This window comes from Myotis lucifugus, unplaced genomic scaffold (genome assembly GCF_000147115.1).
Source record: "Myotis lucifugus unplaced genomic scaffold, Myoluc2.0 scaffold_99, whole genome shotgun sequence".
Taxonomy (NCBI): Eukaryota; Metazoa; Chordata; class Mammalia; order Chiroptera; family Vespertilionidae; genus Myotis; species Myotis lucifugus.
Window position 1 is genome coordinate 1,715,745 of NW_005871147.1, and position 20,147 is coordinate 1,735,891.

General features: G+C 37.8%; 1 protein-coding gene across 2 annotated transcripts in view; it reads left to right on the forward strand.

Annotated features, from left to right (window-relative positions):
• The window catches only part of NSF (N-ethylmaleimide sensitive factor, vesicle fusing ATPase), a 114,012-nt gene extending 94,496 nt beyond the window's left edge, over positions 1 to 19,516 (forward strand). The window contains exons 18-21 of one of the 2 annotated variants that reach the window (XM_006092209.3): positions 13,011 to 13,145; positions 14,238 to 14,351; positions 17,406 to 17,465; positions 17,919 to 19,516. In XM_006092209.3, the coding sequence (XP_006092271.1) occupies positions 13,011 to 13,145; positions 14,238 to 14,351; positions 17,406 to 17,465 (309 nt within the window). In that variant the 3' untranslated portion in view covers positions 17,919 to 19,516. The remainder of the gene's footprint in view (positions 1 to 13,010; positions 13,146 to 14,237; positions 14,352 to 17,405; positions 17,466 to 17,918) is intronic. The other variant, XM_014458721.2, reaches the window with a different exon arrangement.
• The last annotated feature ends 631 nt before the right edge of the window (positions 19,517 to 20,147 follow it).

Sequence of the window (20,147 nt, forward strand, 5' to 3'; positions counted from 1 at the left end):
ATTTTTTTTAATAAAAAATTTTAAAATTAGAGATATTTTTATTGATTTTTTACAGGAGAGGAAGGGAGATGGATAGAGAGTTAGAAACATCTATGAGAAACATCGATCAGCTGCCTTCCTGCACGCCCTCTACTGGGGATGTGCCCGCAACCAAGGTACATGCCCTTGACCGGAATCGAACCCGGGACCCTTCAGTCCACAGGCTGACGCTCTATCCACTGAGCCAAACTGGTCATGGCAATAAAATATTTTTTTTTTTTTTAAAAAAGTTCTTAGAGGGTCTAGTATTTTGTTAAGGCTGTTGTATGAAACTAGAAATGTATTTTCCTGTTTTTGTTTTTTGTTTTGGTGTGTTGTTGGTTTTTTAAGAAAAGAGGTACCTTTAGATAGTCCACAGAACCTTTAGCTTGTAAGATAGGAAAACTAAAGGATGTAACAACTATATACAGCAAATTTTTCATGGAAAGTTAAGTTCACAGTTCCAGCTTGGAGTGCCCAGACACAACTTAACTCATATGCAATACTGGAAAAAGAAATAGGGACACCCTGCTTCTCCATCTCTCATTGCTGAAATTTAGAAGACAAATATTCTGACCTGGGGATTGGGAATCCCAGTTATAAAAGGAAAAATGAAATAGAGACAAATTTCAGAGCTCATCAGGTAAGAAGTGCAGGGCCGGCCCACATTGTGAGATTTCTGAGGACACTACCCATTGCACTTGTCCTCAGCCTCCAGGGACTGGCCTACCTACTTGCTTTATCCCTGCAACCACCTGTTCCTTGTAACTTACCCCTTTCTTCTAACTCAAGGTGGAACAGAATAACATTTCACAGCTTCTTTCCTACCCTCCTGTCCTCAAGTGCACAGATCTTTGGAGATTCCCTAGGGGTTTATGCTACATGGCATGACAGCTATTGGCTAAGAAGAACCAATAAGAGGAACCTTACAAAGGGTCCGAACAATCCATCAGTATTCCTGATAGTTATTGAATAAAGATGGAATCAGTCCTTGATCTCTTTAAGTCACTACTTGGTCTAGATTCTAGAACCACTTCATCTACATTCTCCTCACATTGGGAAATGGAAACCCTCTGTTTTCCTCTCTCTCCCTCCCTCTCTCCTTCTCTCCCTCCCTCTCTCCCTCCCTCTCTCCCTCCCTCTCTCTCTCTCTTCCCCTCTCTCTTTCCTTCCTCCCTCTCTCTTTCTCAACCTAGTTGGGCTATGTAGATTATATTTGTTGATGGATATTCTGAAGATGGTGGTTCTTAACTACACGTAGAACTGGCATTGGCAGTATAGATGGCACAGCAGTTAGAATGCAAAGACTTGAATTCGAATCCAGTTTCTTAATTTCTGAGCCTCACTTTTCTCATTTGTAAAGTAGGAACAATAGTGATATTTAAGTTGGGAGAATTAAATAAGATAAATGTTTATTATAGTTCTTTGTAAACTGCAAAGCACAACTCAGTTATTAGTTTATTATTCACTTCAAAGAAAACTCTGTCTTTCCTCACACACACAAAAATATCTAAAACCAACAAAGTGGCCAACCCGATCAAAGGAGCTAATACATGGCCTACTGCTAAAGAAGCAAGTCCTAAACATGTCAGCAAGAAAGAGCATAGTAGCTTTCTTTTTTCCTCTAGCTGCCAGCCATCTTGCTCCTACAGACCCTGCCTTAGCCAGCTCTGGAGCAAGTGGAAGAATGGGCAAGTTTCTGGAAGAAGAGGGGTAATGATAGGAAGGGAGGATAGGGAGAAATACCAAGTGACAGCAGTCAGATGAAAAGCTCTGGCCACCCAGCTAGTGACCTGTTATCTATGTCAGCAACTGCCTGCACAGCTATCAAATCACCTTGCACTTCATCCTCAGTTATTCCTATAGTGTGATTTCAGTTATAAAGAAAAAAAGATTTCAGTTATAAAAAGAAAAGCAAGTATTCCATAATTGTATGTTTTGATTGCCTTTATATTAATGGCCTCCAAACTTTCAGACCACATACCCTATTAGTAAAAAAGATTTGAATTCATCATCTCAATAGTTTAATACATCTACTAGTATTATTTTATAAGATGATGTTTATTTTAAAACATACACAAAAAAGGAAATTTTTTCAAGAATGAAAATAAAAGGCAGTTCTAGTATTTCTCCATCTTAAAGACAACTGCTATGACTTAGACAGTAGAATTGTAGGTGATTTTTTTCTACTTTATTTCCTGTATTTTATAAATTTTCTACAATAAGAATTTATTACTTTATAATCAGGAAAAATAAAAACAATGTTATTATTTTCATTTTTAACTTAGCATAACTGTCAAAATTCTTTCATTCCAACCCTTCCAACTAATTTGCTGTGTGACTAACAGAGTTAAGTAACTCTACCTTTGTCTCTAAACTTGTTTATTATATAATATTTTTTAACCTTATTTCTTTTTTTAAGGCTGATTTAATTTAAGGTCTGGCCTGTAAGACACCCTGTGGTCCTGAGAGTAAAGTATGAAAGTGCCTAATGGCTCTCACAGTTGTCCTTGGAAACGCACCTGGCATTCAGCTCAGTGCTGTGCTTCTAGTCTGAACTCATGACAGTTGAATGCCGTGTGACTAAGATAGATGGTAATAGTTATATTAAGTTTCATGGAAGGGAGATAGGAAATTTCTTTTCCATCCAAAAATATTTCTTTTGACAGACAAGTCTGAAATATTACTTTAAGGAATATATGCTTTTACTAGGATATGCATTTGTTCCACACTACAGAAATATGAAGATGAATAAGACATTTACCTGCCCTCAAAGAGCTCATAATCCAGGACCACATGTTCAGTTGTGCAGTTTGTGCACAAGGTCAAGTGGCAGGATGGGGTAAACATGCAGCCCACACCCTGCTCACCAAGCTGTCCACTCTGGTGTGGGGCTGAATCTGCCCGGAATAGAGTTGCCAGACTTAGTAGATATGAATATAGGATGCCCAGTTAAATTCAAGCTTCAGAAAGACATCCAATAATTTAGCACAACCCATTCAGTGTTTGGGACATATACTCTTATAAAATATAAGTATAAAGGCAAGCATGGTCCATTATGCCTGAGAAAATCTACAAACATTTCACAAATAGTAGTTCTTGATCTTGGTCTTGAACGATGAGTAAGAGGGAGATTTCTCAGGGCCACTGTGCCATGCTAAGGAATTCCTGCTCTGCAGCAGTGGGGAGGGATGGCAAAGGGTGTGCTGTGCCAGAATCAGCAGACTTGTTATTTATATGCTGACTGATTCTTGGGAACTGAAGGATATGTGTCATGTACAGTTACTTATCTTAGACTTCATATGGCATACTCAGTTTCACTGGAGGCAAGAATAGGAATTCATAAGAAATCAAAGGCTTCATTTTCCCCAAGTGACTGAATCTTAACCTTTTTAAATATCAAGTGTTATACTTTAGCCTTATTTTATTTCTTATTGAATTTATTGGGGTGGCATTGGTTAATAAAATTATACATTTCAGGTGTACAGTTCTATACTACATCTGTATGGTGTATTGTGTATTCACCACCACTTTAGCCTTTTATGAAAGGAAAAAATTGCTACATATATCTTTCTAAAGCAAAGTATTATAAACGCTATGTTAATGAATAAGGATCATCATTGCATACCATAATCACATGGGTCAGTAATATGAGTAACAGCGAGAACTATTAGAATGTATAAGATTCCACAGTAGGCATTAAGTAGGCCCAATGTGCCCTGTTTTTGCCTTGTTTTGTTTTTGAATTTTTGTACCTGTTCTTGTTTTTAATTATTTTGCTATCAGCTGTTACTTGCAGAATCCAATTGAGTTGTATCAGTTCCTGCCTCTGACAGTTCCCCCTCTTCTAATTTGCTGCTTCTGGTCATCTGTGAACTAGACAGGCAACCACTAGGACTCACGAGTTGTTTGTAAAGTAAGAGTAAGTAGGCTATGGTGAAAGCTGGGGGAGCTTTCCTGTAAGCAGGGCCATGTTATGCCTTCTGTAGGTACCTTCCTTCAGTTAAAAAATATATATATATATTTAAAACATTTTCTTCAACCTGAAAGTTCTTTTTCTTCTGATTTTAAAAGAAAGAATACTTTTGTGGGTCTCTCATAGTTTTATGGGCCCTTGCACTGTGCCCACTGAGCCTAATGATAAGTTGGTACCACCTGTGAATAAAGTCACTTGTGTGTTGTCTTCCATCCTAGAAGTTAGAGGACTTGTGCTGTTTTCTTGTTTCTTGACTGTCTGTGTTCAGGATAGCTGATATTGTCCAGCAAATTGGTCTCCAGATAAGTGAGATATTATTACTGGGCATGTTGAATCCATGTTCTGAAAGGTGGGGCCTAAAGGAGTAAACTGGATTGTGTGGGGTTATATGAGGGCAGGTTTTGAAATATTTTGAACATGAGAGATAATTACAAACTGTAAGAAAACTCTGGAAAACATTTTAATAAAGAGGAATTTTATGGATAAAAATCACAGAGGTAGCCCTGTCCCATGTGGTTCAGTTGGTTAGGCATTGTCCTCTGCAGGTTCAATTCCCAGTCAGGCACATGACTGGGTAGGAGTGTACACGAGGCAGCCAATCAAAGTTTCATTTGCACATTGATGTTTCTCTCTCTCCCGTCCTCTCTCTCTCTCACACAAAAAAAAACCCACAAAACAATAAAAATATTTATTTTAATCACAGAGATAGAAATTAAATAAAAGAAAAAGAAAATTTACCTGATAGAGCAGAGGGGTCATTTTAGGGTGTATGCAGCTAAATGCTGAGAGAAGTAGGAAAAATCTACTGTGGGTGCAAAGGTCAAGGAGTTCGGATTAATCAGTGGTCATCTTAGTTAAGTTTCTAATGAGAGAACGCATCTATTCCTTTGGTACAAGAATACTAAGAGTATAACTTTATTTTCTTTAACCTTTCTCCTAAGAGCTCAGAGGTCAGAATGTCTAGGTAATATATCTAACCTAACTAACTCATAATTAAGGATCAGCTATTGCTGAAATGAGTTTAAAATTACACAAATAAGAACAGTGGACAGCAAAGCGTAGTGGATTATCAATGAGGCCTGAGCTCAGTTTCAGCTCCCTCCTGGATATAAAAGCTTCAGACAGATTCCTTCACTTCTTACCCCAGGTTTCTCGGCTACAAAATAACCAGAAGAGAGAGAAGGCAAGGATTAGGTAATCTTTAAGAGTTACTCCAAGGGTAAAATCTGATGACTCGGTGTCTTTTTCACAAACTGGTACTAAAATTTTCTTTAATATTACGAAGTGGGCTGTTCGCCTACAGTAACTATTTGGGGTGAAATTTCTCAGTTCATATCCAATCTGCATCATGAATTCCCCTCCTTATTGTCCTCAGCCCTACTTGCAATAGTTACAAAGACAGTAGACTAAGAATTTGCTTCAGGGTAAAATCTAATGGAGAGTTTAACTATAGTTGTCTGCCTAGTTGTAGCATGATTTATTTGAAACATCCTTCCTTTGGTATTCAACATAAACATTTAACTACCTCCCCCCCCCCCCAAAAAAAAAAAATAGAAGAAGTTGCAGACATTTGAGCATGAGAAATCAGAACTGCATGCAGGATATGCAAAGAGGCCCCATTCCTCTCCTTTCACTGTCCAGAGATTCCTGGTTGTTTTTATTGGTAGTCAATTTTTCCCATTGGCTTGGGAGAACCAAGAATTGCAATAGATGTTTACTAATACTTGTTATCTCACTAGCTTAAATTAATGGCTTCTAATGAATTTTATCTTTTCTCTGTTAGAGAAGTCTGTATTATCTAATCAATAGCTTGATCATTGATTGATCAATTAAGTAGCTAAAAGAAAGAGCTATGACGGCCTTTGCATCTACTTATATTGTAAATGAATCATACATGCCATTCATTTTAGATTATTTTCTTTATTTTTTTAAATATATTTTTATTGATTTCAGAGAGGAAAGGAGAGGGAGAGAGAGAGAGAGAAACATCAATGATGAGAGAGAACCATTGATCAGCTGCCTCCTGCACGTTTCCAACCAGGGATCGAGCCCACAACCCGGGCATGTGCCCTTGACTGGAATCTAACCTGGGACCCTTCAGTCCCCAGGCCAATGCTCTATCCACTGAGCCAAACCAGCCAGGGCAGATTATTTTCTTTAAAACTTATTATCATAGCATTCAACACTTGCAGCTCAGAATATATTTTCCTATTGAACACTTGGTATAATGTGCATTTTTACAGAACCAGGAGAGAGAACATAACAAAGAATGATCTTCTAGAAAGCTACACTGAGATCACCATTCATTCATTCAACACAAATTTATTAACTTCTGTCTACAAGACTAGCCCTGAATACATTAATAAAACCAAATAGAAGTCCCATCCTTATGAAGGAAGACCAGTAATAAATACAATAAATAAGTAAAGGTAGTAAATGAGTAAGTATTTAGTATGTTAAAAGGTGATTCATGCTGTGGGGGAACATCAGGAAAAAGGAAGGAGAGGAAGTGGGGATTGCAGTTTTAAATGGGGTGTAGGGGGTGGTTTTGTGTAGGGCCTTATGGGAAAGGTGACATTCAAGCAACACCTTGACTCTGAGGGAGAGAACCATGTGGATATATAAGGGAAGAGCATTCTAGGCAGAGGGAGCATAGGAGTCTTCTGTGCTAGGCTTGCTGGGCTAAGAACTACCAGGAGAACAGGTGAATAAAACATGGCTCCTCCCCCTAGGGGGGACAGGCTAGAAACAAGATTCAGATTTGCAAATAAATGCAGCAATAAAGGCATACAAGCACTATGTTAGGTATAATTTTTTTTAAATATCTCTATTGAATAAGACAAACTAAGTAAAATAAAAGAAATTATTTCCATTTCAAGAATGAAGCTAGGATAAGCGATGGACTAAAGCCCCTCTTACCAGGAAAGTGTTTTCACACCCTCTGCCCTGAACTGATTGTTCCCTCAGAAGCCCCTGCCTCTTACTGAGGCCCCTCATTCTCACAGCTGCCCTGACTCTTCTGAGGGGGTGTTTGATCTTTCGCTTCAGGCCTCGTCTGGGCCTCACCGTAACCCTAGTTAAGCTGAAGATTGGTGCTCTCATCTTCCCCTAACACAGTGAATCTTGGCCCTGTGGGAGAATGTGCTCTTGGTATCTTCTGCTGCTGGTGCCCTGTGTTGTTGGAAAAAGGAATTCTCAGGTGCCCCCTGCTCGCCCACCCGACCTACTGCTGTAGATTCCTGACGTCCTAGGCAGAGGATGATTTTTCAGGTTCCCCTCAAAACCATTCAAGTTCTCACTTCCTTTCATTCTTGTTCTACTCTGACAGGTAGGTATGATTTTTAATCCCATTTTTATGGTTGGGGAGGAGACAAGTCCTGAGAAGTGAAATAATCTAGCCAGGATCACACAGCTATGAACAATGGAGACTGTACTTGCCTCTCCTCCCTTGCTTTCTGCCAGCCCTGGGCTTGCATTAAAAAGGATGCCACCATATACCTGAGGTATGCAGACGTCCCTCCTGGCATGCTTGCTTTTAGAACTGGCATGCGATTAGTGCAGCAGCTTTCTCACTGGCCACGAGGATCATCTGTCTCTTCATCACAGTTCTTCCTCCCTGAGAACCTTCTTTAGTTTCCTGTTGCTTTTTATACCAAACCTCCTTCCTTAGTGTGGCATTCTGAGTTTTCCTTTTATTGGCTGCCCACTCCCCATCTCTCCAAGGAGACTTTGTTACCAGCCCTTCGCACTCTGGCTCAGCTGCCCCCACCACCCACATAGGATTTAGTAGCATTAGAGACTCAACCTTCTCCTCAGGTGCCTCCTTTGTCATGTCTCCACAGTGCTACAGGAATCTTCCTGGATGACCCCAATGAAACTGTCCCCATATGCTGTGCTCCCTCTGCCATTATTAGTTTGTATTTACTGATGTGTTACTTGGTAGTGGTCCCTGAATATTTATTTGCTCTTTCCGGCTAAATTATAATCACTTTGAAGGCACAAACCAAATCACATAATTCCCTAAGTACCTGAACAGAAAAAATTCTTGTTAATGGTCTAATCAACTCATTTATTGTATCTTTTGGTTACTGGGTTTATAAATTCTTAATATCCTGAAATGTTTCATTTGTGTTTACAAAAACCTCAACTTCTAACAATCAGAAAATAAAATTTAAGGCCCCCAGCACACAGCAGTTTAGAGTTGCACTTTTAAACTTCTTAATCCATTTCAGAGTCTCCAATTGTTCACAGTTAATTCTTCTTACCAAGGATGTATTACACTTGCTCAGCATTGAATGATATGGAAAGAATGGCCTTTCTTTACTGCATAACTGACTTTACTTTTGTTCACAGGTTAAAATCAGCCCTTCCATTTCACTGCAGTATTATATTGGTGGCATTTTTATTTAAGAAGAAAAAAAGCTTTCTTCCATATGAACTTTTGTTACAAATCAGTTTATTGGGGCCAATCAATGGGCAAGACCTATGAAAGGGTGTGGATTATCTGGTTAGGCCTTTGTGTGGCAAAAGGCTTAGATACTGCTTAGTACTTGGCTCATTCTTCATCATGTAAAGAAGTGTTTTTTGAAGGATCAACACCTGACTGAGCCCTGCCTTTTTCATGGTAATGTTTTCACCTGAGTTGCTTCTTATGGCACTAAGAATTAGTTAACTAATACTTACTTAACCTTGGAACAATGTTTATCATAATCCGATTGGCAGATAGTCATTTTATTTAGGCCTTTTCTTTATTGCAACAGGACCAACAAATCTCAGTAAAGAGTATGCTGGGAACATTTTTTTTTTCTTTCCATCAAGGAGCATGTTTTGGCGCTGTGGGCTTGAGACTAGTAGCCACATACTAACACGTTAGATTTACCCTCTTGGGTTGAGCTCTACTTTTATTTTTAAAGCTGGCCTTCCTGTTTTGTGCTGCTGTCAGCTTTTTCTCCAAAACATTCTCCAATGTGATTTATTTTATTAATACATTCAGAGCTGCTTTTTCATGGTAAAGCTTCCTCGTGAGCATTACTCCACTAATTAATATACAAAATGACCCGGCACAATTTAATTATTTCGTAATGTGGTGTTGTGTTTTTTGTGTGTGTGTGTGTTTTTGGTGTTTTTGTAAAGATGATGCTTTACAAGTCAAGGCCTGAACTTGCCTGGGTCGTGACCTCTGTTCAGTGTTTGCAGTCTTGTTAAACAAGAAGAAAAGCAAAACATAAATTAGCATCTCTATTATAAGTTGCTCTACATTTCCCAGTCTTTCAACACTGAGTTTCTGTGAGACTCAGTAGTTACTGTGAGCCTAAGAAAAAGGCTCACTGGGAAAATGGCAGCTCCAGCTTTCTGGAATGAGTAAGAAGCTTCTCCCTCAGTGCCATCTTCTAGGGCCAGCGTTGTTGTCTGTGAGAGAGGAGCAAGGTGAGGGAGTTTGAATTACAGGCTATGGAACATTAAAAAACTAAGGAAAAAAGAGAAGAACCACTTAATCTTTACATGTAGTAAGGATATTCCAGCCTGTGTGGCCTTTGACATCTCTTAGCCTTCAGAAATATGTTTCTAAGTTTACCACTAGAATTTAGTGTTGAAAAATACCTGCAATGTAGTGTAAATGCACCACTTTTCTGTTACAGTAGATATTTATAAGTCTTCATGCATTTGTAATTACCCCAGCACCTCAGTTTTTGTTTATGTTATTTTGCCTTTGGACTTACATATTTCAGTTCCTTCTGGTTTGAGATGACCTTCCCCTTCATCGTCCTAACCAACCTACTCATTACGACTCAGCTCAGGAATTACCTCCTCCGAAAAAAGGAGATGTTCCTCTGGTTCATGTTTCTTCCCTCCACCATGACAGACTGTGACAACATCTCTACCTTTCCATGTTGTATTGTAATGATCCCTTGTATTCATCCATAGATACAAAGTCTGTTCCATATTCATCTAGGAGCTTGGTAAAGCTCTGTGGATAAATGTGTTTGATTTGTAGCTACTTGATTTCTTCACTAATAATAATGATTATCTTTCCATCTGTGTACATCACAGGTATAAGTCTATCCCATAGTCCTTGCACAGTCATCTGATATGCTAATCACTAATTCTACCATAAGGGTTCCGTTTTGTTTCTTTGACATGCCTTTGTTTATAGTGACGCGTTATCTATTCTTAGAACAGTAGATGGACAAAAACAATGAATAGGACTGAGACAGGCTAGCATGTCTTATTGACAGTAGCATGCCTTATTGAAATTGTTTTTGCATCTGTTCTTCAACTTCTTAAAATCTTTTCCTATATTTATTTTAATTTACACATAATTATTTATTTGCATATTTGTTTTAAAACGCTGAATTTCTAAGATCTGTGAATAGGTTTAATAATTGTGTTAAAGGTTTGTCTGTGGAATGAGTGTATATAAATACAGTGACATAAGTTAAAAATGTATTCCATTTTCCAAGTAAGTTTTTTTTTTTTAATGTGTTGTTCATGAAGAAAGGCAGCATACAGTTTTGGATTCTGGATCTGGTTTTCATTCCTGGCTTCATCTTTTTTTAGTTCTTGACCTTGAACAAATTATTTATTTCTGTGAGACTCAATAGTTTCATCAGTAAAATAGAGATAATGTTAATACTTAATTCTCAGGGTTATAATGAACATTAAGTGAGAGTGTGCTCTAAAGAGGTGCCATACTGCAAATAGGAGTAAATGAAGGTCTCCATATTGAACAGCAAGATACTCAGACACCTTTCCCCATCTGCTTCCAGTATGCTGGAAAGTAGGTTTCAGAGCCCTCAGGAAGGAGATTGGAAGAGTCTTCTCTGGGAAAAAATTTATACATCCTGACCTTTTGAGGGACCCCTAATCATCAGCCAAGTCTTATCTGATGATCCTCACCCTGTAGTGAAGCCCTCATACTAATAGCTCCCAGATATTAATTTAACTCTTAATTGTGATTAGTCATCAAATAATGACCACACTCTTGCGAAAGCCTCCAATGAACAAATAGGAAAAAACAAACTCAGAGGAAACAGAGACAAAGAAGAAAACATTTTAAAAATCTGTAGAATTCACAGAAATCTAAAATTAAGTATTGTATCCATGAAATATAACAGGATGCAATAAAAAAAGATTCAAGAAATAAGAAAGAGCTCTTAGAAATAAAAAAAATATATAGACAGAGATTAATGTTAAGGTTGGAAGATAAAGTTGATGCTAACCTAAAAAGTATTAGAGAAAGAAATAAAAACCAAGAGCAAAAAATAGAAAAGAAAAAGATTAGTATTAGTAGACCAGTATCCAACTAATAGAAATTTTGGGGTGGGGTTAGGCAGAGCACAAACGAAAGAAAATGAACAGAAGAAAACCTCAAAGAAATTTCCTAGGACTGAATGATTATTTCCAGTTTAGAAAGGACCCATCTAATCCCAGTAAAATGAGTAAAGAAAGACTTGATCTCAAGGTACATAATTTTGAAATTACATAACATAGGGATAAAGAAAGGATTCCTTTAAAATTATATTTTTAAGATATAATTTTAAAATACAAGTTAGAAACAAAGAGTCAGAAAATCAGAATGGCATCAGTCGTCCAGCCAACAGTACTGAAAATTAAATGATAGCAGAGTGCCTTCAAAATTCTGAGGGGAAAATTATTTCCAACCTTGTTCTCTATACCTAGCCAAACTGTCAATTATGAATAGTGTGCACAATATTAAGGGTAGAATAAAGGCATTTCCAGACATTCAAAGAAATGTTTAAGTTTTTACTCCCATATACCAAAGCTTCTTAGGAAGCTTTTGGAGTATATACACCACAGGGAAGAGAGAATAAATGAAGGAAAGGGAAGGCTAGGAAACGGGTTATAACAGAGGGGAGTGGAATGTTCTAGAACTGCAGCTGCAGAGCAGGCCTAGAGAGCAGTCATTTCAGACTGAGCTCTGAGAACAGGAGACTTCAGGAGGGAGATGTCTTTAAAAAAAACAACTTTAGAATTTCCTAACATGTTTGAATATATTGAAAAGAATATTCATGGTTGTGTTTGTTTGGAGATGAACTTGTGATAAGTACCTGGTAAACTAAGCAAAGGAGGAAAATGACAATTATTAACTCCACTAAAAACAAAATGTCGTCCAAGAAAGGAAATTAATATGGCTTAGCTGTAAGTCGCATTTATATAATCATAATAAATATAGATTTATTATGAATATAGATTTAATCAGAGACTGTGAAATAACTATTAGAAGGATGAGAAAGGATATAGGAGGGGGATGCAAAATTAATATTAAATAACCATCTTCCATAATAGTAAGTCAGTAAAGAATATTTAAAGCTAAAAACAAAATTCTTAAAATAGTAGTATAACCTTGTTATTTAAAAATAAGAAAGTAAGTACCAGAAAAAAGCTAAGAAAGTGGCTGCCTCTGTAGACAGGCAATAGGAATAGTGGCATAAGCCTGGTACAGTTTTTAAACATATTTTTGGGGTTGGAAATAAAAATGAAATTTAAAAATATTAAATGACACAATTATGTACATTACTTAGCACCATGCCTTTCACAATTAAGCTACATAACATGTAAAATATTTGTACCCTACTCCTTCTAAAAATCATAATAAAGCTTTGCTAAGTGGATGATACAGACTTTTCATTCATTCATTCATTTTTTTCCAGTTCCCACTATACATATACCATGTTGGCTATGAAAAATGAATTACAAACATGGACTGAAGTGTCTTGGCTTGTATGTCCTCCTGATTTACTAAGCTACTATTTTATTGATGTGAATGAGGAGAAAGAGTTGTTGCCTCTTTCTGAATCCTGTCCTGAAGAAAGTGTTGCTCTTTCTAAATCGTGGTGTTGATTATTCTTTTTTAATTTCAAGAGAAAAATTATGATTTTTTATTGCCTAATCATTTGCATTTCTGCGATTAAAGAAATGGGTATTGTCCAGGCTTACTCTAGTTTTTGAATCAGCTTATGCTGTGCATTTTAACATATTTTCTCTCTGTGGTCAGGGCCGCAAGCTTCTTATTATTGGGACCACTAGCCGCAAAGATGTCCTTCAGGAGATGGAAATGCTTAGCGCTTTCAGCACCACCATCCACGTGCCCAACATTGCCACAGGAGAGCAGCTCTTGGAAGCTTTGGAGGTGAAAATGAGTCAATGGATTGCTCACTCCTTTATAAGAAAGGAGTTGGGGCTGGAAATAATGCTAAGGGGTGCCAGATTTTGCACCTGGCGTTTAGTTTCTATGTTAGCCTAGAATATGGGACCTGGGCTGTCCCTTCAGTTGTTTTCATGATTTAGGGGAATGAGAGATGAATATAAATTAGAGTGAATTTCCCTCTTCTCGGTGTGGGCAGCTCACAAACAGCCAGCAATGAGGCACTCCGTGTTCAGCATGAGTGATGCACCTAGATTACAAGGACCAGAAATGTGGGGTGAGGGCAGGGACAGTAATCAATATAGAAAATGCAGTTATTCATAGTAGCTTTCAGCCCATTTACTTGTATTTATTTAATAAATTGGAATAATGATTAAAATCTTAGGAACTTCATGAAAGTTACAGAAGTAAAAGGAACTGTTTTATAATCAAGTTCATAATATGAAAATGTTTTCTTCAATCTTTGAGAATGACAAAGTTTTTAATTTAAAAAATAAATCATTAAACTTTTTATTAATATCAATGTGTACAAGTGACTTGATGAGATCTGTTAGAAAATATTATCTATGGCTTGTTCGAGTGTGAAGGCTCCTTAAAATCCTCAAGACCCATAAAATTGGGGCATACCCCCAACAAAATAGAAATTATTTATATAATAAATGTCTCCAGGTTATCTTCTTGAGCAGCGTTTGTGCCAGTTGGATAAGAGAATTAAATTTAGTCTGCTTTGACACATAGATTTGTTTCTAGAAAGGAATGTTAAAAATTTTAACTGGTATTTCTTAATGGTGGAGCATTTCTTAATGGTGGAGCTATTTTCCCCCCAGCAAATATACCTCTAAATTATAATAAAGGCCTATAGGAAAACAGGATTTAGGGTAACAATTTTCAATTTCATTATTACACCTAATGGGTTTAGAAAGGTCAGGTTAGATTTTTTTAAAATAGGAGAGAATCCTGTCAACTTGAACCAGTCAACTGTTTCTTATCATTGTTCTTTTAAGCATAAATGTGAGAATTAACTAATAATGTCAATTCACTATAATAGTGCTTTCATTACTTTTATTGTTTTCATAGCTTTTGGGCAACTTCAAGGATAAAGAACGTACCACAATTGCACAGCAAGTAAAAGATAAGAAGGTCTGGATAGGAATCAAGAAGCTGCTAATGTTGATCGAGATGTCCCTACAGGTAAGTCGCGTCCTTCCCCATACAATTCAGACATAGAAACTTCACATGCCTTTCTGTTTGCTAAAGTTTTAATTTGTTATAATTTCCTTATATTATTTCTGAGCTCAAGTTGATATTAGTAGCCTGAGATCAAACAATAATTTATTGGTACTTTTCTTTACCACTTCTTAAAATTCAAAAATAGAAGAAAAGGTTATAAAGTTATTTTGGTTTTTTTTTAAATATTTTTATTGATTTCAGAGAGGGAGAGAGAGAGAGAGAAACATCAATGATGAGAAAGAATCATTGATCGGCTGCCTTCTTCTGCACACCCCCTACAGGGGATCGAGCCCAAAACCCGGGCATGTGCCCTTGACTGAAATCGAACCCGGGGCCCTTCAGTCTACAGGCCGATGCCCTATCCACTGAGCCAAACCAGCTAGGGCTATTTTAAGTTTTAACATTGGGTGGGAGTCACTAGATTGTAGAATTAGAAAGAACTTCAAAGAGCAATTGTTCTGCTGCCCTTCATTTTAGAGATGACGGTACCGAATGTCCCACAGGTTGTCAGTGAGTTATCCAGGGTCACAGGCAGTTGATGGAGGGGGGGTGATGTTGTCCATCAGTGGTCAGGCAGCTACCACACATACACCAACAGGGGCCTGGGAAGCTGTTTTAAGAGACAAAGTAATTGAGTTGTGCAGACTGGACTTGGGCTCTATTTTCCCCTGGCCTGGGCTCCTGAAAATGTCATGCAAACTACTATATAGTTAAGCACCCACAGGAAAACTGAGCTCCAGGCTATTGCTCGGGCAAAGATGAAACTTCTTTGGGCCTTTCTCACGTCTACTGGCAACTTGCCTTTTCTCTTTTTTGGGGAACTCTACCCCTCCACATACCCATCCTGTGTCTTATGCTTATCTAGTTAGATAATAAATGTATCCTTACCAAGCTCTGTGAGTGAGTTCAGGGACCTTGGCTGTCACTCACTATTGAATCCAGCCCCTGGAACAGAGGCAGACACATAGTAGGCTGCTCAGTAAACTTGCATTGAATTTACTGAGGTCCTAGGCTACATTCTAAGCATATGTATTACTGCTCAGCCCTGCCACTTGATCAGTGTGAGCAGTGGGTGGCGGTGGTGGTGTCAGTTACAACTGAAATAGGCTCTTGGACCACTAACAGATTGGAAAGACAAAATGAATGCTTTTTAATCTTTGCTGGTAAATTTATTTTAAAATAAAATTGTGGTTTTCGGGAACCTAAAGTTTAATCTATTGAACTGTCAGCCAGACTACTTCTAAGCCAATTTATTTATTTCCCATTTTGAGCAGTAAGTTAAAGTTACAGACTAATCACTTTGCTTAGGATTTTTCTTAGTAAAAGTGCATATACAGATGTATTGGCTCTTTCCTTGGAAAAAGATAAACCTGTCAGATAATCAGCTCTTCATTTTTTTACTTTCAACACACTTTTTTTCAGTAATTGCATAGAAGAAACTATGCGGGGGTTTTCTCCCCAATCCCTACCCCTTCCTCTTGCTTTCATGCCTGCAGGTCAGTGATCAAGTTCATGTCTCTTGTGTATGTGGGGTAGAAAGTGAGAGTGGGGCACTCGGGCCTAATCTTCAGCGACTGACACTTCATAGGCCTCTGAGTTTGAACCCCTTCATGTCAAATGGATTTCGTGCAGCTGAGTGAATTCTCCTTAGATCTGCCTTAGAGAGACTGAGCCTAAGTGAAGAGGCACGTAGTCTAGCAGAATATAAGTCATGTTCCCTCTCTGCTCACTGTACACAATTCTGTTAAAACTTGCACAGTGCCGAGGATCTGCTCTGACTGGATGTCACCTGAGGGAATAAAGTCATTTATCTAGATTACTTTTTTCCTCCCTTTCTCTTGACTTTTAATTCCATAGCTACAGGCAAGTCAGTAAGTCGTTGCTCACACATATTAAATATATTTAATGGGCAAAGACCTGCAAGTACTGACTACAACTGAGCTCCAGCCAGTTCCATTTTTTTAAAGAAGTTGACAATTGATTCATATGTAATTCTATTCCCAAAGAAGAAAAATGTTTCTTTTGTTAGCTATTCACACTTTTTTTTAGTCCTTTGTAGTCTGACCTCTTAACTTTGATACATTTGAAACTTCTATACTTCTGGGATAGAAGAGATCTTTAAAAAAAAAAAAAAGAAAGGTAGTTAGAGGGGGAATCCAATTGCACATTTACCCACAGCTGCACTGAGCATTTGAAAGCTATTCCTGGAGGGCAGGGAGTTCCCTCTTGGGAAACAGACTCCTGCCTGGAACATTTTTTAAAAGTTAGGTGTGTTTCTTACAATAAAAATTCATCTCAAGGAATTAAAGATGTTTTTAATGAGCATTTTTTAGATAACTTCACATCTCTGGTGGACCAATGAAAATTGAATATAGTTAAATAAATTAGTTAAATATGAATATAAAATGAAACTTAATAATTAATTATAATGACCTGAACCTAGAGCCTGAACCAGAACTCCTCCATCTTTTCTTAGACTCATGACACCATTCTTATCACAGTAGACTTGGATTATCCTGGGTTAGAGGAGTCAGTCCCACTCTTAATTTTTTTAGTTTTAGCGTAAGTTTTTTTTATTAATTGCAACAGCAGTTGGTTTCTTCAAGTTTGGTCTCACTTTTATGCTTTAGATGAGTCCTATGAATTGGATGCCATTTAAGCCCCCATGAATGGCTGCCGTCTGCTCTCACACTAGTCTTCTTGGGCATGCTGTCTCCTCACATAACTCTCCCTAAGGGAGCATGCAGCTGAGGTGCCTGTGAATGACTAGCTGGGTCACTTGGAACCTCGAATAGAATAATTCTCTATGCTAGGAAATCCTATTCACTTCTCTTGAATGATGCAGTCTGCTTCCTGTGTATCAGAATACTGGTCAAGGAACAGGTAGCACATTTCTGTGACTCAGCAGAGCACTGATGGGAGTCTGAAGCCCAGGATTTCCTTGGCATGAAGTAAGTGCATAGTTATTAGAAGGCACCATTAACCCATCGTCTTTATTTCTTCTGATGTGTTTAGATGGATCCTGAATACCGCGTGAGAAAATTCTTGGCTCTCTTAAGAGAAGAAGGAGCGTAAGTATGTATATACAACACTTAAGACTGTCAACCAGACTTACCACTCTTTTAAATCCCAGTGCCTGTTCTACAAGTTGCTTGCTCTACAGTGCATATAAATTTCAAATCTCAGCCTTTCTTGGACAACTCTTTCCACTTAGAGAATTCTTCACTGTGTTGTAGGTCTGAGAGACCAAGCAAGGAAATTGGTTGTTGTACTGTTGGTTTGCTTTCCCTGCCCTGCTTCGCAAATCTCCTTGTCACAAGGCAGGAAAAACTCAATGGTACATATTTGTTGGAACCTGCTTATAAATGCATGGAGCTGGGACCATTTTCCTTTGTGACATGCTCATCTCATAGCAAGTGCATAGTGGAAAGTTTAAAAAAGCCTTCAAGAAGCTCTTAGTGATTTTGTGATGAATGACTTTTTGCAGACCCTCATCTGTTTTTTGTGTTTGGGGTATTTCTTTTTCAGTCGCTCCCGTGACTTTGAAAATGGACTATTTGCAAACGCATAGTGACCAAGGTAAAGATGGCCTGGGATCGTCACTGGATTTACTCAAGACCCTAAATGAAGTGAATTGTTCCCTGCCTTCAACACGTGCTCACTCTGCATGATCAGTGCAATAAAAGTCCCCTCCTTGTGCTTATCGAGATAGTCCACTATTTTGTGGAAGGTACAGACCTGCTTTAGAATGCTGTGCTTACCTTTCCCTGCAAGCTGATTCCTTCTTCCTCAGTCTTTAAGTGTGGGAGACATACTGTACTTGTGAACACTACTCATTTAAAGCCCCATACTCCCCCCTCCACCCAAAAGCTCTAAATAAATGTAATGATGTTGCAGGACAACGTTTGGCCTATTAGTAGGAAGACTTTCTACAGGTAAACCAGGAACAGGGAGGGCTCACAGGGATTATTTTACAACTTCCCTGTGCATGTGGTTAAAGTTCTCCCAGAAAGCTGGTTGTTACCTTTGCCTGAAGAAATCGGGCAGGCTTTGGATTTCTAAGATGACTGTTCTCAATCATTTTCAGAGATGTTTCCAAGCTGAATCAGGAGATCTTTCTTAATAGAAAGAGTATTGGTGTGTGGGCTATGACATCCCCTGAATGTAACTGATTTCCTCTGTGGTAAGAGATATGCTAATCATTACCACCTGGTAGGTGTTGTTAAAAACTTGTGAAAGATGTATGGGAAAAGCCTATACCCCTATAAAGAAAGGAGTTGTTAAAATAATTTACAAGCCTCTCAGCATTGATTAGGGTCCAACTCTAAATGGGTCAGTTCCTTAGTATAATACTAAAGGCTTATTAGCATCACCACTTTTCTTTTTGCCTTAGCTTAATGACTTACTTAGAATGTATCCTTCCTTTATTTTAATTATCTGTACTGTCTAGCATCTAAATAGAACACTCTTCTCCAGAAAAAAAAAAAAATATCACTTTACAGCTCTCTCCCCTCAGTCCTTTAACGTCCATTCCAATACACTTAATACATTTCCTTTACCCTCTTCTCGTTTCTTCCAAAGGCTTTGTCTTATAACTGAGTTAGAAGGAATTTAAATAGGTCATCATATTTGGTGATGACACCTATGGAGCATGCTACTCTCTCCCATTGCTGCTTAAAATGTGAGGACAAGCAATCAGAAGCCATCTGCAACCGCCCATGAAGCTCGCTGCCACCGTGGCACTTGGGTGTAACTCCGTCAGCTGTCCCCATGGTAAAAGGCAAATTATCTCCAGATCTTACTATCTACATATTTTTGGTAGACTTGTATGTCATGTCTACTTTGTTTCAACTTTTCATTCCTAGCTTCTTTGTGGCTTTTCAAAAAGTGGACTGTATTGTGAAATTCTGTGATTCCTGGTAGCCAGTATCCTGGGTTCCCTTATCTGTTTTAGTTCTTTCTTGCCTCTTTTCTTTTCCCATGAAGACAACATGCATTGTACTAACTTATGTCTCTTATTCAGTGAGGTTCATGTCTTTGTGTTTTGTCCAAAACTATATTGAAAATATAAATATATTGTTTAATGCAAATGAAGGAATGCAATAAAGAGTATATATACTTGAAAACATCCTGTAGACCAATATTTTATATAAAACAATATATGTAACTGATATGTATGAAGAAGAGGGCTCAGAAAAGACCTTCTTGCTGTTTTGTTATAACTATCATAAGGAGATGAATAATTTTTATTTAAAAATCTCTGATTTGGGTCCTGGCTGGGCAGCTCTGTTGGTTAGAGCATCATCCCGATACACCAATGCTGTGGGTTTAATCCCTGATCAGGGCACATATAAGAATCAACCAATGAATGCATAAATAAGTGGAACAACAAATGAATATCTTTCTCTCTCTCTCTCTCTCTCTCTCTCTTAAAAGAAAGAAAGGAATCTCTGATTTTAATTATTTTGAAAATATAGTCATTAAAAAAACAGATCAATAGCATTTTTAAAAGTTAATGCACAACAAGAATCTTTATACTTATTTTACCTTATTTAAAAAAAAACTGAAGTGTGCCCAAGTCATAATTGGGTTAAACCAGAAAGTAAAATTGTTTCTCAAGTTGAATTACTCCTTCCTATGAAATGTACAAACCAAGGGGCTCAAACACTCTTAGTGAGATTTCTTCCCATGGTTCATTTCACATCCTTCATCCTTTTTACATGTTTCTGAACTATCAGATCTCTTAGCCCAAATAAA